The 26,184-nt window shown below is 57.1% G+C and overlaps 1 protein-coding gene across 1 annotated transcript in view; it reads right to left on the reverse strand.

Moving 5' to 3' along the window:
• Positions 1–11,325: 11,325 nt before the first annotated feature.
• The window catches only part of VWA5B1 (von Willebrand factor A domain containing 5B1), a 29,578-nt gene continuing 14,719 nt past the window's right edge, over positions 11,326–26,184 (reverse strand). The window contains exons 9-22 of the mRNA XM_051637140.1: positions 24,333–24,443; positions 24,047–24,249; positions 22,611–22,725; positions 20,583–20,768; positions 20,158–20,335; positions 18,994–19,181; positions 16,133–16,343; positions 15,277–15,594; positions 14,025–14,162; positions 13,611–13,736; positions 13,100–13,159; positions 12,663–12,732; positions 12,333–12,456; positions 11,326–12,133 (exon numbers count right to left, since the gene is read on the reverse strand). Of these exons, the coding sequence (XP_051493100.1) occupies positions 11,387–12,133; positions 12,333–12,456; positions 12,663–12,732; positions 13,100–13,159; positions 13,611–13,736; positions 14,025–14,162; positions 15,277–15,594; positions 16,133–16,343; positions 18,994–19,181; positions 20,158–20,335; positions 20,583–20,768; positions 22,611–22,725; positions 24,047–24,249; positions 24,333–24,443 (2,775 nt within the window). The 3' untranslated portion in view covers positions 11,326–11,386. The remainder of the gene's footprint in view (positions 12,134–12,332; positions 12,457–12,662; positions 12,733–13,099; positions 13,160–13,610; positions 13,737–14,024; positions 14,163–15,276; positions 15,595–16,132; positions 16,344–18,993; positions 19,182–20,157; positions 20,336–20,582; positions 20,769–22,610; positions 22,726–24,046; positions 24,250–24,332; positions 24,444–26,184) is intronic.

Here is a 26,184-nt window from a genome sequence, read left to right on the forward strand (position 1 = left end):
CTGTCCACCTCAATAACACCAAAACCACCCCAGGAAAACCTCACCACTCCCCAGCACAGATCCCCCATGACCAGGGTCATGCTGCGTCCTGAATAATTCATGTTAATTAATATTTATTACGGGATAATTTATTTTTTTTTAAATTTATTTTGATGGGAAAACGTCTCCGGGGCTTCGGTTTCATGGAGAAGTTCAGTGCCAAAGTGGTTGCTGGGGGTGGGGAACCCAAAAGGTGTTTGTCCCTTCCCTGCTTGGAAAAGCCTGTGGAAAAGTGGGGTTTTCATCCCCACCAAAATCCAACTCCCAGGAGCTGGGTGAATAGGAGCAGTGTAGGGGAATGAAAAGATAATCACACCAGGGGAAACGGGTCCTGGGGTTTGGGGGTTTCTTGCAAAAAGAATCAAAAAGAAGAAGATACTGGAGAAAAAGCAGCACCCTGCCCAGCAGGGCTGGGGTGGTTTGTGCCATGATGGTCTGAGGAGGCTAAGTAATCAATTTGGGGTGGGACAGGGTGTTGCCCAACAGCCCCATTTTCAGGGTGCCCAGAACTTCCCCTCCCCAGCACCTTGGTTGTTTGTTTCTCTGGTTTTAACCCACCCAGCCTCTCTGGGGTGCAAGGTGGGGTGGGGAGACGGGCTAAAGTTCTCCCTGTGAAAAATAATCCCTAGTTATTTTCATTTTTTCCCCAGTGGGTTCAGCTCCACAGCCACGGGCTCAGTGGATGCCCTTTTGCTCTAGGATTTTCTGTTCTGGGTGACCCCACAAACCTGCAAAGCACAAGATTGGGCCCACGGGAGGGTGGGTTTCCTCCACCTCACCCCCAATCTCATGGGTTTTGCTCCAACCGGTACCCAGGGTTCTGGGAAGAGCAGATGCAGCCCATGGATGGGCAGAGCATCCCTCACGGGGCTGCTCACAAGACACATCCCCACGGGCTGGATGTGGCCACCTGGTTACATGAATTAAGTTGACCAAAAAGCCCCTGTTTCACCTGAAAACCTGACCTATGGGTCTGCCAGACCCATTCCCCCCCTTTCACCCATACAGCAACAACAACAAAACCCCAAGCACCCCTAAAACCCAGATGGCTCCAGGCCGGGTCCACACACACATCCCTCCAAAAACCCCCCTGGATGCCCAGAAAAAAAATCCAGGGATGAACCAGAGAACTGCTTGAAGCCCGTGAAGAAAGGGAAGCTGAAAGGAGAGGAGATTCTGCTGAATTAGAAACCACTCTTTTCGATGCATCTTTCATGCACAGCCCATCAATTATGGAGCAGGAGAACCCGGCGCGGCGGCTCCCGGGGAGGATGCAGGGATGGGGAGGGATGTAAAGGGGGGGGGGAAAGAAGTTGTGGGATGGATGGTGGGGAAAAGATGTCCCCAAGACGGGGAACCCCCGGCAGGGTTTTGGAGATGATATTCTGAAGGAGGATTTAAGGATTAAAGCGGCCGCCGGGCAGGAGTTTATTGCATCTATTATTGAACAGATGGCCCCGCGCAGGCGGGCGGTGCCCGTGGTCTCCCCCGGTGACCTTGACCGGGAGATACCGGGGTTGGGCAGGGATCCTGGTACCATCACCCGGCTCTGGTGACAGGGAGCGAAGGGTAAAACTCATCCCCTGGGAGCCAGCACCGGTGCCAGAGACCGAAAGGAAAAGAAAAAGCATCCCCTGGGATCCGGCACCCAACAGCTCCAGCGCCAAATCCCCATGGAAACCGCATAAAAAAACCTTTCCCCCCCCCCACACCCACCCCTGGCTGATTGTTTTGGCAGCGGTGGGAGAAGCAGGAGTGGGGAAAAGGGGAGGGGAAGGAAGGAAAAGAGCAATTCGCAGGAATAATTGCCCCAAGGGAACTCGAAGCGGCGGGATGCCCGAGGCGCAGAGGTCCCGGTGGCACCCGAAGCCCTTGCAAAATCCCACATCCCCTTTTCCCAAGGATTTTTGGCAAGGTGGGAAGGCGTTCCAGCAGTTTTCTCCCCCCCTCCCCCCCCCCAGCCAAACCAGCCCCTTCCACCCCAGGAGCTGGGGAAGAACGTTCGTGTCCATCTCTAAAGCCCCTCACTTGGTGCAGGCTTTAAAAAACCCAACTGTGGCACCAGCCCCTTTGCACCCCCCCAAAAACCCCCCCCCCCCCCAAAGATGACACTAGACCCGGGACAGCAAACACCAGGTTTGGGGGCTGCATAACTGCTACATTTCCAGAGCAATTTGCAATAACCCACCTAAAAACCACCCCCCAAAAAAAAAATCAAGGGCAGAGGAGCTGGGAGCAAAGCAAAGCAGAACCCCAAAAAGCTCATCCTTTCCCCCCCCCCCCCAAAAAAAAAAGGACACCCATGTAGCAACTGCCCAAAATAAATATCCGATTTTAATATTTATTTTTTTCCCTTCCCACCAAAACTAGGGCACAGGAAACTAGGCCAGTTCTCCCCTGCAAAGTGATTTATTTATCATTGGGGGGGGGGGGGGGAAGCAAGGAGGGACAACATGGGACAGGGAGGGGGGGGGCTGCAGGGCAGGGGTGCTCCATCCCCCCCCAAACCACTGCAGTTTTGGGGAAGAAAAATGAGAAAATGGGGTCAGTTGGGTTCCCCCCCCCCTCTTTTCTGGTTAAAAGAAGCCAAATGGCTCAGAAAGGGGCAGTTTTAGTGCCCTTGGTGGGGGGGGGGGGAGACACAAAACTGCTCATTTGAACAGGATCAAAACCTGGCAGAGAGCAACTGCTGTTTTCAACCATGTGGGGCTGGTGTTGTAGGTTGCAGCAGCAAACAGGCTTGAGGGGAAACGGATGGAAACGGGAAGGAAAAGTCACCCAGCAGAAAAACTCCCCGTTTCCCCCTCCTTGTTTTAACACAGGGATGAGGAAAATCCAGCAGTTGCCTGAGATCCTGGGCAATGGGGCTGGCTTGGGGGGGGATGTGGGGTGCACATCCTCCTGCTGGGTGCTCCCCCATTAAACCTGGCTGTGGGGGTTGATTTTTGGGGTGGTTTTATCCTCCTTTATTTCCCTACATGCGTTTTACTTGGGGGGGGGGAAGGGGAAGGGTTTCTCGTGGCCCAAGCTGTTGCCTGGTTGGGGGGGATTTTTTGGGGAGATGAGGGTCCCCAAGTCCCTAGGCTCTTTGTCCCACAGCCACTAGGGGCCACCGAGGCTCTGTGATCCCACCTGATTTGTTTGCTTGGGACATTTGGACACGAAAGGGAAAACTGGGGGGGGGGGGGAGGGAAGAACAACATCCTGCACGGAGGCAGCAAAATGGAAGGTGAAGGGCTCATTCCCAAGCTCCATGTATTATTCCCAGGGCATCCCTGTCCCAGCATGACATGGAAAACACTTCCCTCACCCCAGTCTGGTTAAGCCACACATGCCCAGGCCCATGGTGAGCTCTAGCAGGTTTTTGGGGCATTCCCCCCCCCCACCCCCAAGCTAAACATCTGCAGAGGATGGGAAAACACTGCCCCACGTGTGGCTTTCCCAGTGCTGGGAGGAGCTGGGCCCACCAGGAATTTTTTCTTTGGAGGAGTCAAGCAGCCATTTCCCAGCTTGGGAGCATCCTAAAAAATACACCCCCACCTAAACCAACCCCAAATCCTTCCTGCAGCCTGAGGGCAGAGCTGCCTGCCTCCCCAGACTGCTGCTTTTCCTTGGTTTTGTGGTTTTTCTGCCTGGGATTTAAATTCCCAGGCCATTCTAAACAGCTGCTCCCCCTAATGAGGACTAAGCCAAACATCAGACATCTTAATTGATCCATTGCTCAAGGTGTCAAACTGTTACAACAACGAGTGGGAGACACCTCAGCAAAAAAAAATACAACCACAGGAGAAGTTTGACTTGGAGCTAAATGCAGGAGCAGATGCTCAAATCAAAACCCAAGCTCAAGCAGAGCACCAGGCTCTGCAACTCTGCCAATGCTTTCCCAGTTCAATATTTAAGGCTCAATAGAATGTTTAAGGGGGATTGATTTTATCTGGGGGGGTAGGGATCTCTGCACAGCCTCCCAATTGTGCAACCAGAAGGGTTTTTACACCCTGAGCAAGGATCACTGCTGGGTAACTGTCCCAGTTCCCAGCCTCTTGGCCTCAGCAAGAAGAATTCCTGCTGGAGATTTTCCACACCAGTTTGTCCCCTGGGTTGACACACCAGGTGAAGGGAAGGCTGGAGGGGAGTTGCCCAGCACTGTGAGCAGGATCAGGCCCTCAGCATCCTCAACCTGTTTCCATAGCAACGGGTCCAGCCAGAAATTGGCCACGGGTGCAGAGACCTGGAAAGGGCTTGGAAAACCCAGCCCAGGAGCACGGGAATCACTTCCCATCCCGGGGCAGCAGGAGCAGGTGTGGGGGGGGGGGGGCTGAGGCTGCTAACCCCCCATCACAGCCCCATCAAGGGGGGGTTTGGGGGTGTCCCCCCATCCCATCCAACCCCTCTCAGCACAGATCCCCACCAGCCCACTGGAGCTGGGTCAGCCTTCCTCTGGAATTCCCAGGCTGGCTGGGAAGTCCCGGAGCTCTTCTACAGCCCTTCCCAGGTCCAGGCAGAAACAAACAGCCGCAGGATGCTAAAGGATTCATCCCACAGCCCTGCAAACACATCCCGGGATGGTGCGGGCAGGATGGAGAGGCTGGGAAGGTGCAGGGATGTTCCTGATGTCTGGAATCCTCTGGGCACTGCTGCCCTCCCCCCCCCCCCCGCGACAGTCACACGAGGCACCAGCACCTGCACAGCCCATCCAGAGCTGTCCCACATACCAGCCTGGTTTGGGTTGGAAGGGACCTTCAAGATCATCCAGCCCCAACCCCCCACATGGGCAGGGACACCTCCCACCAGCCCAGGCTGCTCCAAGCCCCATCCAACCTGCCCTTCAACACTGCCAGGGATGGGGCAGCCACAGCTTCCCTGGGCAACCTGGGCCAGGCTCTCACCACCCTCACAGCCAAGAATTTCCTCCTCATGTCCAACCTCAATCTCCTTCTTCCAGTTTTCATCCATCTCCCTCATCCCATCCCTCTCTGCCCTTGTCCCAAGCCCCTCCCCAGCTTTCCTGGAGCCCCTTCAGGCACTGGAAGCTGCTCTAAGGTCTCCCTGGAGCCTTCTCTTCTCCAGGCTGAGCACCCCAACTCTCCCAGCCTGGCTCCAGAGCAGAGCTGCTCCAGCCCTCCCATCATCTCTGTGGCCTCCTCTGGCCTCTCTCCACGAGCTCTGTGTCCTGTTTGTGTTGGGGACCCCAGAACTGGATCCCGGGGGGGGGCTGTGCCCCCCTCAAATCACCACACTGGGGCCAACACGTGGGTTTGCCCCAACACTTTCCCCACCCTGCACACCCACATACACTTCTCGAGACTTGTGCACAGAAAGGGTTAAAAACCACCACCAAAAAAGCCCCTCATTTAACAAGCAAGGAGGGAAGGGAAGCTCACACATCTCTCACTTAGCTCTGGCAACATCTGCAATATCCTATCAGTGTGTTGGGGAGATTTAATGATTTTAATAACTCAAGAAACCTCCCGAGAAGCTGCACAGGGAGGGGACAAACTCACAGGGCTCAGACACGCACCCCAACCTGGTGCAGCCCAACCTGGCTAAGGTGACTTCACGGGTGGCACCAAAAAAACAAGAGAGAAAACCCACAAGAGGCCATTGCAAGGAGGGGCCAGATTCTCCTGATTGAAACACAAACCTCCCCCCCTCAATCAACATCCCTAGAGCCAAAAAAAACCCCCCACTTACCAGTGACATCTGGGGAGTGGGGGACAAATTCTCATCCTCTTTCCTTGCACAGGTTGGGGACTGGTACCACAGGGACAGCAGCCACCCCAAAAGCAGGGTCCTGGGACAGGGACAACTGCACCTCACTGGGAAGGTCAGGTTTTCCCCCTCTCCCCCAACCTCACTCCCTTTTATTGCCTTCAGGAGAAATGAATCCCCCAAAAAAAAACACCTCAGCACAGCTGTGAGCAGAGGGGGGAGGGAAAAAAAACCACCCTACAACCCAAAAGGACCCAAACCCCAGGTGCTTCGAGACCTCCCAGCCCCAAAGGTGAGGCTGATTACCCCTAAAAACCACCCTGATCCAGGTGATGTTGAGCCAAGTGCATGTGTGGGGCCTCCCAAACCCTCTTGTTCTCCAGCCAAGAGGCTCTGGGGGAGGCAGTGAGGGTGGTGTGAGAAGGGGGGGGGTGGCTGGCAGCTATTTCTGCTCTGTGTCAGCACCCACTGACAGCAGTTTGCTGCTGCCATGGCAAGGCTACAGGCATATTTTTATCCAGGAAATCCACGTGTGCAGATCTTGAGGTGGGTTTTGACATCCTGGGCAGGAGGAGAAGGCAGGGAGCTGGCTGATTTGGGGTGCAAAGCTTCAACCTTGAAGGGACAAAAGGAGCTACTGGGGTTCCAGCAACACCCACCCCGTGGGGTCTGCGTTGAGGGGCTCCCAGGATTTCTTCTTGGAAAGGGGAAAAACTCCCTTCTCCTTCCTCATGCGTGGGGTCACTCATTTTCCCCCTTCATTTCTAGGACTTGGAGGTAAAGCCAAGCAAATGCAACTGATTGTGTAACATTTTGCTCAAAAAGCTTCTTAAAACAGCCACATATTGGATCTCCTTGCCCCTCGCTGCTGATTCCTGGAGTATTTATGTATAAATAGAAGCTGTCTTCCCCCTAATCTGCTTCTTTCTCCTAATTAACTCGGGGCTGCTCTTCTTGGGCTGCTCAGCCCTTGAGTTTTGGGGGTGAATCCAAACCTGCCACATTTCCTGGGGTGGCTGAAATGGCTTCACCCCTTTCTTGTTGCGACCATTTCACTCCAGCACCTGGAGGCTTAGGAAGGAAAAAAAACCCCAACACCACAACCAACAAACCCCGTGTCCAAACCTGAAGTGCTCCACAGCAGCCTGAACCTCCTCCCCATCCACCCAACCCCATGCTCAGGGGGGGAAGCACTGGAGCCCAGTTTCTCCCTCACACCTTCCTCCCTCCTCGCAAACCTTTCCCCTCATTGAGGGAACGTCTCCATCCCTTCATTATTTGCATCATTATTACTCATCTCCCCCCCCCCCCCAAATTTCATCCCGTCAATCACTTTAATAGCTGTTTACAACCTATCATCAAAGCTTGCATAACACCCACGTGGCTTTGCTCAGATGACACCCCAAATCTGCCCCTCGGCTCCTATTTCAGGACCCCCCCAAAACCCACAGCACCAACAGGCCCTGATCCCCCAGGGATGGGGAAAAACACCGGGAAAAACACCCCCCCCTCAGCAAAATAAGTTGGTGGGGAACATAAGATGACCCCTCCTCAGCCTGGGTTTTAGGGGGCGAGAGGTGTTTTGGGGTGTTTTTTTTTGGGGGGGGAAGTGCTGCCCCCTCTCCCCAGCATCACGGGTGGGTGTCGGGAGAGATGGGGAGCACTTGGATGGCTTTGGGGATGCTTTTTGGGGTGCAGCAAAGCCTCTGCCCCCAGCAATCCTTGGCAGCCACGGGACACAGAGAGAGAGAGAGAGAGAGAGAGACAGAAATTCAGCCAGAAAGCTCATTTTCTGTGGGTGGGTGGGGGCAAAGGCGTGATGGGTGCTGGAGCGGCTGCCGGCGCCTTGCCAGCCCTTTTCAGCAGGCAATGGCTGGGTTGGGGGGGTTTGACACACATGACAGCTCTTTTTTAAGCTCTTCCATCCTCCCCCCTTCTCCCACAGGTTTCGTAACCCTTCAAAGCAAGGAAAAAAACTCTGGTGCTTGCTGGTTAACAAGCTCCCCCCCCACACACCCCACCGCGAGCAGGAGCTCGTGGTCCCGGTGGGAAGAGACGTTTGGAGCAAAATCTCCTCCATCCTGGCACACGTTGGAGCAAGGGGAGGGTGTGGAGGGGTCTCCGCAGGGTCCCACCATCACCATAACCCCCCTGGCACCCCCAGGAGCAGCCCCAGGGGTGCAGTTTGGCACCAGTTTGGCTGGTTCTCTCCTAACTTCCCTGGTTCTTTCCCAGCTTGGCCGATTCTCTCCCGGTTTGGCCTTTTCTCTCCCCAAAAGGCTCCCCCCCAGCACCCATCATGACACGATGGGCTGGGAAACCTCTCCCTGTGTGTAAATATTTATTTACACAGTGCAAAAGGGGCTTGTTTGTTAAGCTGAAGCTGACAACTGCATCCCAATTAATTTCTCTTCATCAGGCCCTTGCGGTCACCCTGGCAACAGCATCAGAGCACCCTTGGTGAGGGCAATGACTTAACGGGGTGGAAATCCCTTGGGATGCAGAGGGGGATGCTGAGAGGGACCTTCTGGAGGTGGGGGAGACCTGCTTCACCCCTGGAGAAGACAGCAGTTCCCAGCAGCCAGCCCCAGTCTCATGAGGAGCCCAATTAGCTGAAGGACAAGCTCATAAATCAGCTGCATGGCCAGGCAGGTTTGGGGTCCATGGTGGGTTCCTCAGCTCAGTTTGGGGTGAGGTGGTGGGGACAGCAGCCTTCTCCATCCACGTGGCTTTGCTAAGGTGGGGAAATTGGGGAAGGGGAAGAGGATTAAGAAAGGAATCACCAACCTTGGTCCTTCCCCAGCAGGTGCAAGACAAGGGGCTGGCAGAGGTGGAGGGATGAGATGGAAACTGCTGGTCCCTCTGCTCTGGTCTAGAGGGGGGAAACTGGGCCATAACTGCCTATTTTTAAATAGATATTATTTAATATGCGTATTTTTAGATGTATTTATTTAAAAAATACATAGGTCACCCAAAGCAGGAGGGCATCAGGGTGGGCCCTTCCTTGCCCAGAGGAAAAGAAGGGGTGACATGTCTCCAGCTTTGGGCTGGACAACGTGATGGCTGCTCTGTTAATACCTCAATTAATGCCTAATTAAGGGAGGTATAGAGGGATTTTGGCCTCATTCCAATGGCTGGAGTGGACTGCTGAAAGCCCTGGTACTAGAGATCAACCTGGGCTGGTGGGAGGTGTCCCTGCCCATGCAGGGGGGGGGTGGATTTAGATGATCTTGAAGGTGCCTTCCAAACCATTCATTCCACGAGAGAGATGGTGCCAGGGCTTCTCTGCTTCTCAACTCTTGTCTCACGGAAGAACCAAACCAGATTGTCCCTGGCTTTTAAAACCAGCTCACAAAGCCCTGTGCAATTTGGGGTCTGCAAAACACAGCTCCCCAGGACCTGGAGGAAGCTCCTGCCCCTCCAAAACCCAAACCATAGACTCATAGAAATTGCCTCGTGGGCTAAACTAGGAGGAGGTTTTTCTTTGGGGGGGAGGGAGGGGATTTTTTGGGACAGCCACAAGATGCTTCACCCAGCTGGGATGTCCCCCAGGGGAAGAGGGCAGGACACAGCCCCGGGAAAAAATAAAAACCACAACAAACCCCCAAAAATCCCAAGGACTGGTGCTGGGCAGTGGAACAGGCTGTGGTTTTACTGGGACAACAACAGAGAACAGAGAACACGACAGCACCGAGGGCACCCGGGGGACAAACCTGCAGTGTCCCCAAGCATCACCAGGCTGGGGACCCTGGGGAGGTGACACTGAGAGCAGGGATTGGCTGGATGCTCATAGTTCCCAGCACCAGATTTCCTCCCATTTCCCCCCCCTCCCAGTTACACAGACACCAGAGAAACCTGTGGGAAGCCAGCGAGGCTGCTACACGCCCAGGGAGGGAGTAGAAGGCAACAGGTTTGATGGGCTCCACGGGCATTGCAGTGATTCCCTCTGCAGGCACTTGATCCCTGGAGCTGCTGCCAGCTGGATCTTGCTGGGAAGTCCATCCTGCAGCTGGGAAGGGAGCTCGGTGCCTCCCCAGGCAGCAGAGAGAGAATCAGGAGGCCTGGGAGCGAGGGATGGTTGTGGGAGTGGTGGTGCTGAGCATCCCCACGGCTGCCAGGGTTCCTGGTGGCAGGTTTCAGGAGACTCAGCCCCTTTGTGTCCTGGGATGGGATGTTCTGGAGCCTCTTCCAACTCCAAGCTGGCAGAGGGCAAGGAGCTGGTTGGGGCTGGAGAGGCAGGAGCAGGGGTGAGAGCAGCACCAGGGCATCTCGGAGCTCCAAGATGGGGACACTGGCCCAGGTTGCCCAGGGAAGCTGTGGCTGCCCCATCCCTGGAGGTGTTGAAGGGCAGGTTGGATGGGGCTTGGAGCAACCTGGTGCCCTTGGTCTGCTATAAATTAGGGCAGGGAACGAAGCTCCCAGCAATTGCTGGGTTGGGCTGGGGCTGGGGAAGGGACTTGGCTGCACGATGGTGAAATCTGCCCACCATGGAGAACAACTTGGCCAGGCTTCCATGGAATAGTGGTCACATCTGGCCACCTTTGAGCTTTAAGCAGCAAGAAGCAGAGATGGGGCCAGTGATGGTTCCAGGTGTCCCAGGGTTTGGGAGGGTTCTTCCCTCTCTTCCTTTCAAGAGGGTTGTGGCAAGGACAGGTCTTGGCCATGGCTCCTGGGCTAGATGCTGCAGGAGCCCCTGGTACAAACCCACCAGCTTGGAGGGTGGGTTAGAAGGTCCATAAAGGAGCAAGACTCCAAGCCATTGGTCTCAAAGGCTGTGGTCCAGAACCAACAGAGGAGTCTCCTGTGGAGGAGGAAGGATCTAGCTTTTCAGCAGGGAATAAAATTAATTATGCTGGAGATCTCTGTTGGGTGTCAAGTGCAAGGAACGTGTCCTTCAGCCCATCCTGCCCCTGTCCTGCCTGTGGGGCTCCCCAGGGATGCTGCAAGCTGCCAGGGACCATGCTGACACCCTCTGGGACCCACACAGGCACCTTGGGGATGGGATGGGGCTGGAGCCCCAGTTTGGGACCTGAAGGAAGGTTGGAGCAAGGTGGGGTTGGTCTCTTCTCCCCAGTCACAAGGGATGGGACAAGAGGAAACGGCCTCAAGTTGCACCAGGGGAGGCTGAGGTTGGATCTGGGGAACAATTTCTTCCTGGCAAGGGTTGTCAGGTCCTGGCTGCCCAGGGCAGGGGGGGGAGTCCCCACCCCTGGAGGGGTTTCCAAGCCCTGGAGATGGTGCTGAGGGACATGCTAGTGGTGGCTTTGGCAACTCTGAGATGGCTGCAGCCAGGCAGGAGCTGCAGAAGAGCAGCAGCTCAGGGCTGGGCAGGGGCAGCCAAACCAGGACGGGGGTCCTGCTCTGGGAACAGGGCCTGGAACCAGAAGAAACTGGGATCAGTGGGAACTGCTGCAGCTGGAGGTGCTGCTCCAGTTAAAAGCAGAGGGCATCCTGCTGCCCGGGGGGGCCACACCAAGTGCTGAGCAGGGGGTCTGCCCAGCCTGCTGCCCCTTGCTCTCACCCCCCCGACCCCCCCAGCAGCACAGGAGCTGGGCTCCTTGGAGGTGGCTCCTTGAGGACACGGCTCCCTGCTCCTGCACCCCAGGGGAGCTGCTGGAGCCTCTCCCCCTCACCCTCCCTACACGCTGCTGGGGTTGTAGCAGAGCAGGTTGAACTCCAGGGTCTCATCCCAGTGGCGGAGCAGGACAAAGAGCTGCTGGGCTGCAGCTTTCACAGCGGCCAGGCTGGATCCCGCTGGGAATTCCTGCTGGCTCAGCCACAGGTTGGCTTTGGCAGCCACCAGCTCCCACTCGATGAAGTAGGAAGCTGAGCTGTGCTCCAGCCAGGCCAGGGCCACCGCCGTGGCCCACAGCATCCCCTCGGGCTCCGTCTGCTGCTGCAGCTCCACGTCCAGGAGCAGCTCTTGGACCTCAGGTTCATCCAGCTCCAAGCTGCTGCTGCTTTGCCACCGGGCAGAGGCTGGCGTGCTCTCCGGGCTGGAGAAGCGACGGATGGTGATGGATGGTGGGGATGGTTCCTTCTCAGCTTTCAGGGCTCTGGAGAGGTTCTCCACCGCGCTGCCCGAGGCGTGGCGGAGGCGCCCGGTGGCCTCCAGCTGGCTGCTGGTTCCTTCCAGCACCACTCCCAGAGGGACCTCTCTGGTGGTGGGACTCTTCCCATGGCCATCAGGAGCCAGGAGCTGCTGGTTGGAGCTGAGGCTTTTCTGCTCCCCGGAGGGGCCGGTCTTCTTGGTGCTGGAGGGGCTGAGGGCCAGGCGGTGGCAGGCGAAGGGAGATGTCCACTTCAGCTTCTCCATGGGGATGTTGACAGCGTGGCAGAAGGCTGAGTTCATCAGGAAGGCACCACAGGCCAGCTGCAGAGATGCCTGCAAGGAACAGTGGGCAAGGAAGCTCTGAGACACCACCCAGTTCTGGGAAGTTGAGGAAAAAAGCCTGAGTGAGTGGAGCAGCTCTCCAGCTCCACTGGAGATGGTTGTCAAAGACAGTGAGAGGCAGGATCCAGGGGGTTCCTCCTGCCCTCTGCCCCCCTGCAGTGACCAGGCAACCTGGGCAGGAGCTGCTCACCAGGGGAAGGTAGTCAATGTTCTCGTTGTCGCCCTCAGAGCTGGATTCACTCCCTCTGCTTGGAGATTTACTCATGAAGCCCTTGGCAGCTCGGGTCAGCAGCCGGGTTTTATTGAAGGTCAGCCTGCAGGAAGGACAACCAGGTGGTCATCGCCTCCTCAAAACCCACCCTCCCCTCCAAACACCAGTCCACAGGCAGTGGCATCAGGCTGGGTCCCAGCTCTGGCTGCTGACCCTGGGGTGTCCCTCCTCTCCCCCCAGTCGGTGCTGGTGTCCAACCCATGGAGGTGCAAGACACCTGCCGAGGTCAGAGGAAGGTGGTGCCCGTACCTGGCAGCAAAGAGGCTCTCGATGGACTTCTGGGCTTGTGCAGAGGAAGCAGACAGGCTCTGTGGCAGCCCTGGGAGGGAACACAAAGCTGGGGTAACACCAGGGGCTCCAGGAGAGCAAAAGGGAACATGCAGGGACATGGGGTGGCTTGTTCTGCTGCTGAGTTTTGGCAAAATCCTTCCTCTCGCCTCACTTTTCCTACATGGGGGATGAAATTCCCTCACCACAAACGACCAGGGGACAACTTAAACCAAAGACCCCACCAGGCTCTGTCCTTCCAACCCAGGAGGAGTCAGGCCTTGTGCTCACAGGTCTAATTTCAAGCCATTAGGCTTCATTAAAAGCCCCCCAAAACTCAGCGGAAGCATTTGGAGAAGAGCCCAAAGCCCCGGACTCGAGGCACCTGCACCCCAAGTCCCAGCAGCTCTTTGTCCTACCTGGGGTGGGACTGGAGGAGGAAGGGGTGCTGCAGGGTGCCAGGCAGCTCTCCTCTGCACCTGCAACAGAGGAACCCACATCAGCCACCCTGCCCAAGCCCAGCCCTCCCTCAGCCCCACGTCAGGAGAGATCTGAGTTCAGCTGCAGAGCTGCCCACGCCAGACAAGGTCCAATCCAGCCCATCTTCACCAGCAGAGGATTTGGTGCCAAGCAAGTGCCTGACAGGCCTCTAATCACACCCAGCTTCATCCCTGGTGTTACCCACCTTGCAGCTGCCAATTCACTGCCAAGCACCCTCAGCAGCTGCTGCTGCAGGTTTGGGAGTTTCAGGGGAAATTGCAGCTTCTTCCCCCTTTGAGGAGATGGGCTCCAGCCAGACACGGGTCTGGTGAGCACCACGGCCCGAGAGGGGAGCAGAAGAAAGTAAGAGCAGAGATTCTGTTCCTTCGTAGACCACTGGGCTCTGTGATAGCAAGGAGGAGGAAAAAAAACCAACCCAGGGAATCTTACTCGTGCTGTGAAATCCAGCATCTCCATTCTGGCCACCAGCTGAGTGGGGACGTCCAGGGGAGAAGCCACGATGTCTTCTGCTGCCTGAGCTGAGGCTCCTCTGGCTCCCTGCCCTGGGTGCTGCCCCTTGGCAGGAGAGAGGGAATCGCCAGCGTTAGAGGGACAGAAACACACGTGATGGCAACAAGACCCACAGACTGGAGAGCTTGGCCACCTCTGGGCACCCAGACCTAAGAGGAGACCTTTTGGCCATGGGGAAGGGGTTCTTGCCACCAAGAGCAGCAGGCACACCTGGGGCGTGCAGCTCTGGGGCCAAACTGAGCCCTGGATTCACAGGGTTTGCCCTGAATGAGGTTTCTGAGGTGACTCCCTCCCTGCCAGGAGCAGGTTCCACCCCTGGGTGCCCCAGGGTACCTGTGTGGGGGTACTCCACCACTGTGGGCAGGTAGGTGTTGGTGCTCAGGTCCACGGGCAGGAAGGCTGTGTACTTGCTGATGACACTGCAGGCCTTGCTGGTGTGGACAGCGTTGAGCTGGTACCTCCTCCCAGACCCTGGCACAGCAGAGACACCAGGGCTGGAGTCCATGGCCCCCCGTGGGTTCCACCAGCCCCTCAGACCCAGCTCCCAGACCCACCCCCAAGACTCTCTCCCTCTAAACTCTGCCTGCTGCTCCTTCTGCTCTGGTTTTGCATGCACAGATGCACTTGGCATCTGTTTGACAAGACCCAGGGGCAGGTGCAGCCCAGAGCAGTGACGTGTGGCTGCTGTTGGACCCTCTGAGTCTGATGCCACCTCGCAGCCCCAGGTGGCTGACTCCTCAAAAATAGAATAAAGGGATTGTTTGGGTTGGAAAAGACCTTTAAGGTCATCCAGTCCAACCATTAACCCACCACTAACCCATGTCCCTCAGCACCATCTCCAGGGCTTTTAAACCCCTCCAGGGATGGGGACTCCCCCCCTGCCCTGGGCAGCCTGGGCCTGACAACCCTTGCCAGGAAGGAATTGTTCCCCAGATCCAACCCCAACCTCCCCTGGCACAACTTGAGGCCGTTTCCTCTTGTCCCATCCCTTGTTCCTGGGGAGCAGAGCCCGACCCCCCTGGCTCCAACCTCCTCTCAGGCAGTTGCAGAGAAACTCTCCAGCCCCTCAATGTCCTTCTTGCCATGAAACTGACCCCAGGACTCAAGGGGTGGCCTCACATGTGCCGAGCACGGGGGAAATAACAACTGTCCCCCAACACAGGGAGCAGAGGAACACAAAGGAGCTTGAGTGGGTTCATGTGCACAGAGGCTGAGAAGCAGGAGAAAAGCCCAAGGCATCTGGAGGGGACTGTCATTTGAGAACTGTGTGAGATGGAAATTCTTCCCTGTGAGGGAGGTGAGAGCCTGGCCCAGGTTGCCCAGGGAAGCTGTGGCTGCCCCATCCCTGGCAGTGTTGAAGGGCAGGTTGGATGGGGCTTGGAGCAGCCTGGGCTGGTGGGAGGTGTCCCTGCCCATGCAGGGGGTTGGGACTACATGATCTTTAAGATCCCTCCCAACTCAAACCATTCCATGATTCTATATTTCCCCACTGCCTGGCCTGGAATGGAGGCTGCTGAAGCTACTGAGAAGCCCCGTGTGAGGCAGGGCAGGGGCTGCTCCAGGCTGCCCAGGAGCTGCACGTTACCATGCTCGATCTCACTCTCCTTCTCGGCGAGCTGCTCGAAGTCCCTGATGACAGACCTGGCTGCCAGGTGGTGGAAGGTCTCGTTCCACAGGTCTGTGTCATCCTCCACCAGGCTCTCCCGCTCTTGGAAGAGCGGGTGGATATCGAAGGTGACCTCCCACTGCACGGGCTCGTTGCTTCTCAGCCCCTTCACCACCACCTTGCAGAGGGCCCTGGGGGAGCACGGGGAGCCGTGGGAAGTGCTGAAGTCCAAGTCCTGCTGCTCCCAGTCTGAGGAGGTCTCTGTTTCAAATGTGAAGGAAGGATGCTGGGCAGACTCTGCAGAGGGGAGAGGGAAGTAATTAATCACATCCATGGGAGCTGAATTCCCCACTGTCCCCATGAAACCATAACCAGAAGACTATGGAGGGACCTTAGAGCACCTTCCAGTGCCTGAAAGGGCTCCAGGAAAGCTGGGGAGGGACTTGGGGCAAGGGCAGGGAGGGATGGGATGAGGGGGATGGATGAAAAGTGGGAGAGGGGAGATTTAGGTTGGACATGAGGAGGAAATTCTGGGCTGTGAGGGTGGTGAGACCCTGGCCCAGGTTGCCCAGGGAAGCTGTGGCTGCCCCATCCCTGGCAGTGTTGAAGGGCAGGTTGGATGGGGCTTGGAGCAACCTGGGCTGGTGGGAGGTGTCCCTGCCCATGCAGGGGGTTGGGACTGGAAGAGCATTAAAGTCCCTCCAACCCAAACCACTCTGGGATTCTCTGCTAACACCTCCCAGTTTTCACAGGGTGGCACCAAACATGACACAACACCCCCAAAACCCCACCACGGCTGGAGAGCCTGGTGCTGCCTCCCTCTTTGCTCAGTTACCCATGTCCCCAGGGCTCCTGCTGTCTGACGAAGACCTCAGGCCACCTCTGGCCTCCAGAGCTCCCAAGCCCCTTCCTGGGACCACTTGCTGCAGCCCCTCGGGGGCTGGGGGGGACTCAGCCTCGTGGCAGAAGGACAAGAGGTTCCTCTGGAGCAGGGACGGCCGCCGGGCACCAGCACCTCGGGTCCTCGTGGCAGAGACTGTGAAGGGCTGAGGGCAGAGCAGAGGTCAGGGCTGGAGCTCACATGGACCTGCTCCATCCCTCCTGCTCCCATCTGCTCCCTGCTCCATCCCTCCTGCTCCCATCTGCTCCCTGCCCCATCCCAGGGTGAGGTTCAACCCTGCCCCAACATGGGTCCCTCCTTACTCAGCCCCAGCAGAGCCCTCCATCAGACCTGCTGGGTGTCCCCAAGGGACCCTGGCCCCAGGGGCTCCTTCCCCAGACAGGCAGAAGGTGAAAGATGAGGTTCATCCCTCCAGACACTTTAATGACTTCACTTGGGAATCAAAGGAAAGAAGAGAGACAGGAAGATCAAGAACCAGTTGCTTAGTAACAGAAGGAGAGAGGCACAGGGGATGGGGAGGAGGGAATTTTTATCTTTTCTTTTCTTTTTTCATAACAAGACTGTTTCTCCACTTTCAGGAGACATGATTTCCCCCTCCACCATCTCTGGTGCCACATCCTGCGTGGATGTCCCTCTCTGTGGCTGGCAGAGACCCTGAGCTCCAGCTGTGTCTCTCCCCATCCCCAGGGCTGTGGGAAGGTGCCCCTAAATCCAAGGGTCTCTCTGTCTTCCTAGCACGACATTAGTGAGGGACAGAGGTGGTAGAAAGTCCCAGTGATGGATGGACAGGTGCTTTCTCTGGGTGGCAGGTGAGAACGTGGCCCCCATCACCCCTGAATCTTTATGTTTTCTGAAACCAGCAGCAAAAATGGGAGGCAGGCAGCTCCAGGAGTTACTTACCAGGCTAGGATTGAGATATCTAAAAGCAAACTGGTCACAGAAGCCCTTGCCAGACCTTTCCCATTCCAAACTTCTTCCTTCTCCTATCCCAGCCCTCCTCCCAGCCTGAGGAATCCAGCCAGGAACGGAGCTGGGGCTTTGAGCTGCCCATCGTGAGCTCTAACCTTTCCTGCCCAGCACGGTGCATGTGAAGATGAGCTGAGGGCTCATGTTCACACCCTCGAAAATGTCAAGCCCTGGCAGGAAGCCTGGGAGCTGGGAGAGGAGCTGGGAGAGCTGCTGGGAGAGTTACTGGGAGCTGGGAGAGTTGCTGGGAGAGCTGCTGGGAGCTGGGGGAGCTGCTGGGAGAGTTGCTGGGAGCTGGGAGAGGAGCTGGGAGAGCTGCTGGGAGCTGGGGGAGCTGAGGGAGCTGCTGGGAGCTGGGAGAGGAGCTGGGAGAGCTGCTGGGAGCTGGGAGAGGAGCTGGGAGAGCTGCTGGGAGCTGGGAGAGGAGCTGGGAGAGCTGCTGGGAGCTGGGGGAGCTGAGGGAGCTGCTGGGAGCCCTCGCAGCACCGGGGAGAGCAAAGCCAGGCTGCGATGGTTGCTGCGCTCCCTCAGCTGCTCCCTCCCTCCCTCAGCTGCTCCCTGCCCTCCGGAGGGAGCCGTTTTCCTCCTCTGCCTCGGTGCCGAGCGCCCCAGGGGCGGGAGGGTGCTGTGTGGGCACTGGCAGTGCAGTCGGGGTCAAAAGACCCCTGAAACCTGCCCCTGGCTGCCCCTCCCCAGGCGATGCTGCTCAGCACCCTGGCTGCTGCAGCCGGAGGGTCCAGCTCTCACCCTGCCTTGGAGCTCCAGTTCTCCTTCCCCTGCAGCCCCTTTTCCCCTCCAGCCCCCCCCCCCCCTTCCCCCAACCCAGCTCTAACCCGCAGCAGAGGAGAAACCAAAGCCCCAGACATCATCCCTGCTCCCAGTTTCCATGGGAACCGAAGTGCTGCTGGTCCTCCCAGCCCTGCAGATGCTGCTTTCAGAGCAGAGCGTCCAGGCGAGGCTGAGGATGGGAGGAAACCATCCCCACCCTTCTACAGAGCAGCTGAAAAACCTTCCCAAATTTCACCTGCTACCTGCTGCAGGCAGGGGACAACCCACTTCTTGGCAGATGTGTCATCACACAGCTCTGTGTCTCAGGTGCACGTGAGCTGTGGGTTCTAGCTGGAGCAGCTGGGATGGACGTGAGCCCAGGTGGCCTGGGAGGCCACCAGCATCCTGGCTTGTGTCAGCACTGGAGTGGGCAGCAGGAGCAGGGCAGGGATTGTCTCTCTGTGCTGGGCACTGGGGAGGGGACACCTCAAAACCTGGGGTCAGGTCTGGGCCCCTCAGGACAAGGAGATGGAGGGGCTGGAGCGTGTCCAGGGAAGGGCAAGGGAGCTGGGGAAGGGGCTGGAGCACAAGTGTGAGGAGGAGCAGCTGAGGGAGCTGGGGGTGTCCAGCCTGGAGACAAGGAGGTGAGGGGAGACCTGCTGGCTCTGCAGCTGCCTGAGAGGAGGTTGGAGCCAGGGGGGTCGGGCTCTGCTCCCCAGGAACAAGCGACAGGACAAGAGGGAACGGCCTCAAGTTGTGCCAGGGGAGGTTTAGGTTGGATCTGGGGAACAATTCCTTCCTGGCAAGGGTTGTCAGGGCCTGGCCCAGGCTGCCCAGGGCAGGGGGGGGGTTTCAAAGCTGTGTAGACGTGATGCTGTGACATGTTAGTGATGGGGATGATCAAAAAGGTCTTTTCCAACCAAAACAATCCCACGATTCTATGATCCTGTATCTATCAGGACCAGTGTGAACCAGGCTTTTTTCCCTTGTGCAGCTGAGATTTTCCTGCTGCTGGACACTGGGCTCAGCCTGCAGGCAAAGCCTCTCTGGGGGTCACCTACCTGGAAATCCACCTGCCAGGGCTCAGGGCTGACCTGCTGCAGGTCCTGCAGGTGGGTCTTGCGAAGGGGGTTTCTCACCAGGTCAGTGCCAGGATCACTGCCCGTGGGCACCTTCTTGCAGGGCTCGTGGTCAGCAATCTGTGTGGTGCTGTAGGCCCTTCTCCTGGAGGAAGCCTTCCCATCCATCCCTGTACGGTGGGAGAAAGGATCAGCTCCACTCTGGAGCAGGACCATCCAGCACCACCCACCCTTGGCTCCCAGTGGGTCCTCCTGGGGCAGGAGGGGCCACACTCAGCCCTGCTTGGTTTTAAGCAAAGCAACTAAACCACAAAAGGAACAAAAACCCACCCACAACAAAACCCACACTCAAAACTCCTGGGGCCGTCAGGAGAGCAGACTGGGGAGGTTTTGTCTGAGCAGTTTTCAGCCAGAAAAAAGCCTGACTGCATTTCCCTCCACCTCCCTGGAGAAGACAAAGGGGTTTACTAATTAAATTCCATGAGCTCAGACATTCTCCTGTCAGAGAGAGTGTCAGGTTTCATTCCGGCAGGCAAGAGCTTCACGTTGCTTTTGACAAGGGTGACGGGAGGTGCAGGATCTCTGAGAAGAAGAGCAGAACATCCCGTGGCTTGCAGAGGGGTTGCCTTGCAAGCACGGAGATGCCACCAGCTCGGGGCTGCAAGCAGCGGGGCCGTGCTGGGTGTTGCTGTCACCAACACCCAGCTGAGCTGCCGTGGCCGGGGGTGACACCTCGGGGACAGGGTTTTGGAGCTATTTCCCCCCCCCTCTTGGTCTCAAAGTGCAATTGTCAGGGCTTAAGTGACTGCTTTGCAGGCCCAGGGACAAGACCACCTCACCCTTTTCTCCACACACCAGCTTGGGAAGTTTGTAAATCATTACGTGGGCAAAGCTAGAGGTGCTTTGGGAACAGAAATCTCCAGGGAAGGAACTTCTTCAGGGCTCCCTCCATCTCCTCGACACTTTTGGATAAAGCCTTTCAAGCCAACAGCTTTGCTGGAGCCTCCAGAGACGGCTCATCCCTCCCACAACCCCCTCCAGGTCTTTGCGAGGGGACGAAGAGGTCAGAGAAGCAAACGAGCCCTTGAGCTTCACGAGAAAAGACCAGAGCATCGAACCCCAGGCGTGTGCCGAGGGAAATCTGACCGGTGTGGGTGTCGGGGTCCCCCCCGGGGTCCCTGCCCCCCTGCTCGGCGGGGCAGCCGCTCTCCCCGGCTCCGCGCTGGGTCCAGCTCTCCCCGCTCCCTCCCTCCTCCTGGGAGTGAAAGAAAACGGAGCTGCCCGACTCCTGGGACCTCATGGTGCTGTAACGGCGCCTCTTGTCCTGGGGAGGGGGTGGGGGGAAGCAGAGAGAGAGAAAGAGAGAGAGGGGGGCCAGGTCCTACCGCTGCCCCCCGCGCCCTGCCCCGCCAGCTCCTGCTGCGCCCCGAGGTCTCACCCAGCATCTCCCTCCAGGGTGAGGGAGCAAGAGGCACCTCCTGCCCCAGGCACAAAGGAGCTTGTTCCCTGCCCCTGGGGCAGCCCCAGCAGCCAGAGGGTGGTGGTGGTGGTGGGGGGGGGGATGGACTCACGGCTCGGGGGTGGGAGAGGTACGGGGAGGTGTCACAGATGACGCCGTAGCCCACCAGGTGGTCGCCCGGGAAGAGGCAGCTGGAGCTGACGGGGGAAACCAGGACCTCGGTGCTCTCCGGGAACACCCACTCCACCGACACGTCGCTCAGGGCCGGCGCCATCGCCTTCTTCAGAGACCTGATCATCTGAGGCAGGGAGCAGAGGGGAGAGCTCCGTGGGTTTCCCCACCAGCTGATTCCTGCCCTCAGGAATCAGGCAGGAGCCTGTTCCCCCTTAGACACCCGTCCCAGCCACCCCAGCCCCTGGGCACTGCTATGCCAAGGGCAGCAGAGCAGGTATCATAGAATCATTTAGGTTGGAAAGGACCTTTAAGATCATAGAACCATCGAATCACAGACTGGTTTGGGTTGGAGGGCCTTCAAGATCATCCAGTCCCAACCCCCTGCACGGGCAGGGACACCTCCCACCAGCCCAGGCTGCTCCAAGCCCCATCCAACCTGCCCTTCAACACTGCCAGGGATGGGGCAGCCACAGCTTCCCTGGGCAACCTGGGCCAGGCTCTCACCACCCTCACAGGGAAGAATTTCCTATCTCACACAGTTCCCAAATTACAGCCCCCTCCATCTGCCTCGGGCTTTTCTCCTGCTTCTGCAGCCTCCCAAGTCCTCCTCCTCAGGGCTGCCCTCAATCCATTCTGTGCCCAGCCTGGATTTCTGCTTGGGATTGCCCCAACCCACGTGCAGGACCTGCATACGGGGCTTACAAGGGCCCATCTCCAGCCTGACAAGATCATCAAGTCCAACCATAAACCCACCAAAGCACAGGGCTGACCTCACCCCATGCATTACCATGGAGCAAGGTGGGGACTTGTGGCCAGAGGTACCTTGCTCTGGTGTGAGGCAGCAACCCCTGATCCCCCCCAGCACCCAGGAAAAGCTGTTGAACTTCTCTTGTTCGAGCTCCAAACCCTGACACTCACACACCAGCCAACAGCTCTGCTGGTTTTGCCCCAGGTCCTCACTGCCACAAGCAGGAGATCAGCAATGCTCTGCGTGGAGAAGACCAATATCCATGAAGATCTCATGGACAAACCTACCAGGGAGCCATCTACAAGAACTTCCCTGGAAAAGAACACCAGATCCAGAACAGCTCATACCCTCTCTGTTGATCCCTGCTTTTTCCCAGGCTCAGGAAGACTCACCAGGCTGTGTTTTATAAGGCCAATAATTGATGCCTCAGACTGCAGAAGGAGCTGCACAGCCTGCAAAGCTCTTTATTAATAGCTCTCTATATTAACAAAACCAAACCCAACAAACCTCTCTTTGCTGTCTTTGCTTTTAATTTACATCAGAAATGCTGATGCTGTTCTGTCTCAGAGAGGTTTCTGTGTGCTCCAGGTTCCTGCAGAGGGGGGTTAGTGCTGAACTCCCCCTGAGATCAAGCAGCCAGCTTTTGAGAGGTATTTAGGAGCTAAAGACCCAATTCTCCCTGGGTTTTGTCACCCAGCAGGTGACAGGCTGGCCACAGTGCTCTCAGGGGGGACAGAGCTGTTCCTGTGCCACGTCTGGAGCAGGCGAGTGTCCTCAGCCTTTCATGGGGAGGGTGGGAATGAAGAGGCTCCCTCCTTCCCTTTCAAGTTGCCTTCAACAGCCAAAGCTTTGGCAGCTTTTTTTTTTCCCCCCCTCTCCCTCAAACCCCGGGCACTTCTCGCCCAGGCTGAGCCCGACTTCAAAACTAATTGGCAGCTTTGATGCTGGCTCCTCTGCCCTGGCTGGTGTGGGAGGCAGCAGCTCCCTTTGAAGCCTGAGCCATCACTTCCCCCTGTCCCCACTCGGAGGGGGGATGCAGCCTCCCACCCCCCCAGCAGCCTGAGAGGAAGGTGCTCTGTCATCCCACCCGCTGCAGAGTGGAGAAGCAGCAGCTGGGATGGGGAAGAAGGAGCTTTAGGGAGCCCTGGCTTCCCCCTCGCTGAACTGGAGCACCCCTAGGGCCTCCCACTGGGGTCCCCCCAAGGGTGGGGGTCCTACCTTGGGCTGCAGCCTCTCACCCTCTGCCAGGAACTCAGCAGTGCCCCCCGACACAGCAGCCAGGCCCCCAACCAGCCTCCTGCAGGCGTTTGGTCCGATGCCGAAGCTGTAGCACCTGCAAAGGGACAGGGGGTTGTCAAGAGCCAGGGGACAAAGCCACCCCAACCTCACCCTGCAGGTGGAAGGAACCCACCCCTTGCTTTATCCCACTGCTGGGAGGTTCTCCAGCATGGGCAGAGGAAAAGAAACTAGCTCCTCTTTGGGGGTGGCTAGCAGGGAGGTTGGGAATGGGCTGGGAAGAGAAATAGATGGACAATTGACCTTATTGTTGTGCAGCCTGGAGAAGAGAAGGCTCCAGGGAGACCTTAGAGCACCTGCCAGGGCCTGAAGGGGCTCCAGGAAAGCTGGGGAGGGGCTTGGGACAAGGGCAGGGAGGGATGGGACTAGAGGTGATGGTTTTAAACTGAAAGAGGGGAGATTGAGGTTGGACATGAGGAGGAAGGTCTTGGCTGTGAGGGTGGTGAGACCCTGGCCCAGGCTGCCCAGGGAAGCTGTGGCTGCCCCATCCCTGGCAGTGTTGAAGGGCAGGTTGGATGGGGCTTGGAGCAGCCTGGGCTGGTGGGAGGTGTCCCTGCCCATGCAGGGGGGATGGATCTAGATGGTCTTTAAGGTCCCTCCAACCCAACCCAGTCTGTGTGACTCTGTGACCCCCTCCACTCAGCTGACCTCCAGTCCCTTTCCTGAAGAGCAACCTTCAGTGGGGAGGCTCAGGGCCTTCCCAGCAGGACCCCTGCCCCTGTGTCCTCTGCAAACACAAACAAGCTCCTTCACTGCCACTTCAGCTCCTTTCCCTGCTGAGTGGCTGTGGTCAAGAGCACCAAGCACCCCATAATTATCTCTGCTCACGATTAAAATACAGCTTTTCTGAAGGAAAAGAGTAACCCCTGAAGCCTGAGGGATGGAAGAGGAACAAGGCTTTCTTACATTTTCTTTCTGTTTCATGCCCCTTCAAGAGGCAGAGGAGAAATGAGAGCAGGCTGTCCTCAGGCTGGGAGCTGGATGCACAAATCAGCTGCTTTTTGCATTGCTCTCTTTCAGCACATTCAATTCTGCACAGCCCCATCCTGGAAGCAGCTGGGGCTGGACCCAGATGTACTTTAAAAAAAACAACAACCCCCCAAACCAGCAAGGAGGATTGTTCATGTGTCAATGTCTCCTAGCAGGAAGCATCAGCCGAGAGCCTGTGAAGCTGTCAGCCCAATTATCCTGCTTTTGATTGTTTCAAAAAGCATCTGAACTTCTGGGATCTGTTCCAAACCCTTTGAGGTTTTCCCCATGGCTCATCCCAACCATCTCTCAGTGCCTCAGTGGGGACATCTGTGAGATGGAGCTGTGCTCCAGGAGAAGAACGTCCCCCAGGCTTTCCACCCCTCTACCTGGTGGAGCAGGAATGGCTTCTCAGCAGCTCCAGGACCTTCCCAGTGTTGCTGATGGTCCCATCAGTCAGCAGGAAGAGCAGGCGGGGGTGTCCCCTGTGGGTGGGTTGTTGGATCACCCACTTCAGTGGCGACAAGATGTTGGTGCCACCCATATCAGCCTGGAGCCTCTTGATGCTCTGGCAGGCGACGGCCAAGCTCTCCTGCCCAGAGGAGGAGCAGGGGGGTCAGTCTCCACACCAGGACCCTCCCAGCACCCAAGGAACGTGGCTGCACCTTCACCCACCTCACAGTAAGTCTGGCTGGAAGGAAAGAGGGTCTTGAAGGTGGATCCAAACCCCACGATGTTGAAGAGACACGCTGGCATCAGGCTCTTGAGAATGACCAACAGAGCATCCTGGGGGGTGGAAAGCAAGGAGAGAAACATCAGCCAGGCCAGGTCCCTCACCAGTTACCCGAATAAAAGCTCTTCCCAGCCCCATCTCTACCACTACACCTCCTCCCACCTGCATTTGATAATCAAACTCCTTCTTCCACCTGATTTCCCTCACCCAGAAACCTTGTCCCTCTGCTCTTCCCAAAACCCCTTCGTGACATTTGGGTCCCAGGGCAGGGAGGAAAAACGGGGAACCTTCCAAAAAAAAAACCAAAACACCCCACAAAACCCAAACCAAACAACAAACACTGAAGAAATCTTTCTGTTTGTTTTAAAGTGATTCAGTTTTTTGTGCTTGCAACAGGGAACTGCAGCCCTGGAGCTGGTGGGTGAGAAGCAGAGTGTGAAACGGAGAAGTGTGACACGCAACACATTTCAATGTCCAAACCTGCAGAAAATAAACAAACAGCTTCGAGTTACACAGAAGGAGAAGCCTCCCCCACCCCCAGTTCTCTTGTATTCATAGCTGGCACCAATTAAAATAACTGGGAGAGACAGTTTTCAGCTATTTTCTTTACCAGAGGTGGTTATCTAACTTGTCTATTCCTGGTCTTTACATAAGGGCAGAGCAATTTAAATCGTCTCAGGAGCAGAATCAGAGATTCATGGAATGGTTTGGGTTGCAGAGACCTTCAAGATCATCTAGATCCAAGCCCCTGCTGTGAGCAGGGACACCTCCCACCAGCCCAGGCTGCTCCAAGCCCCATCCAACCTGCCCTTCAACACTGCCAGGGATGGGGCAGCCACAGCTTCCCTGGGCAACCTGGGCCAGGGTCTCACCACCCTCACAGCCAAGACCTTCCTCCTCATGTCCAACCTAAATCTCCCTCTTCCAGTTTTCATCCCTCCCCCTCATCCCATCCCTCCCTGCCCTTGTCCCAAGCCCCTCCCCAGCTTTCCTGGAGCCCCTTCAGGCACTGGAAGCTGCTCTAAGGTCTCCCTGGAGCCTTCTCTTCTCCAGGCTGAACACCCCAACTCTCCCAGCCTGGCTCCAGAGCAGAGCTGCTCCAGCCCTCCCATCATCTCCGTGGTCTTGTGGACAACTCCAGGATGGAGCTTGCCTTAACAGCAACTGGGCTACCTAAGGGGCATGGGCTCCTTGCCAGGGCAGCAGGAGCAAGAAGGGTGACAGGAAAGGGAGGCCAAGTGCTGGCAGTGCTCAGGAGTGACTTGGTTCTTTCTCAAGAATTCATTTGGTGCTTTCTCAGGAGGGACTCGGTTCTTTCTGCTTGCCTGCTGATCAAGGCATCCTGCTGCCAACCTGCCTAGGGCAGCAGAAACCCTAGAGCCAGCCCTGAGAGAGGAGCTGCCAAGGTCAAGGGTGCAGGAGCTGCCTCCTTGCTTTGTCACACGCTGTGGCAAAGAACCAAGTCAATGCAGAGAACTGGCCTGGGATCGATGGGGTCCAGGAGCTCAGCCTGCTTCCCCACCCCTGTCAGACCCAGCAGCAAGAGCCAAAAAAAAAAACCCCACAACAGCTCTGCAGATCAGCAGAGTCGTGTAGAAGAACAGGGCTGCCCTTTGTCAGGCTCCAGGGTGCTGCAAACCAAGCTGTCAGCTCAAACCTACGAGAGGATATTTATACCCCTGCTCCCCAGATGGCTCCTGGGATGGTGGCTCTTCCAGATCTCAGAGCTGACATCCCATCTCTGAGCTGACTACAAGGGGGGGGGAGGGGGGTGGGGGGGAGGAAAAAGGGACA

This window comes from Apus apus, chromosome 20, assembly GCF_020740795.1.
Source record: "Apus apus isolate bApuApu2 chromosome 20, bApuApu2.pri.cur, whole genome shotgun sequence".
In the NCBI taxonomy this organism is placed as follows: Eukaryota; Metazoa; Chordata; class Aves; order Apodiformes; family Apodidae; genus Apus; species Apus apus.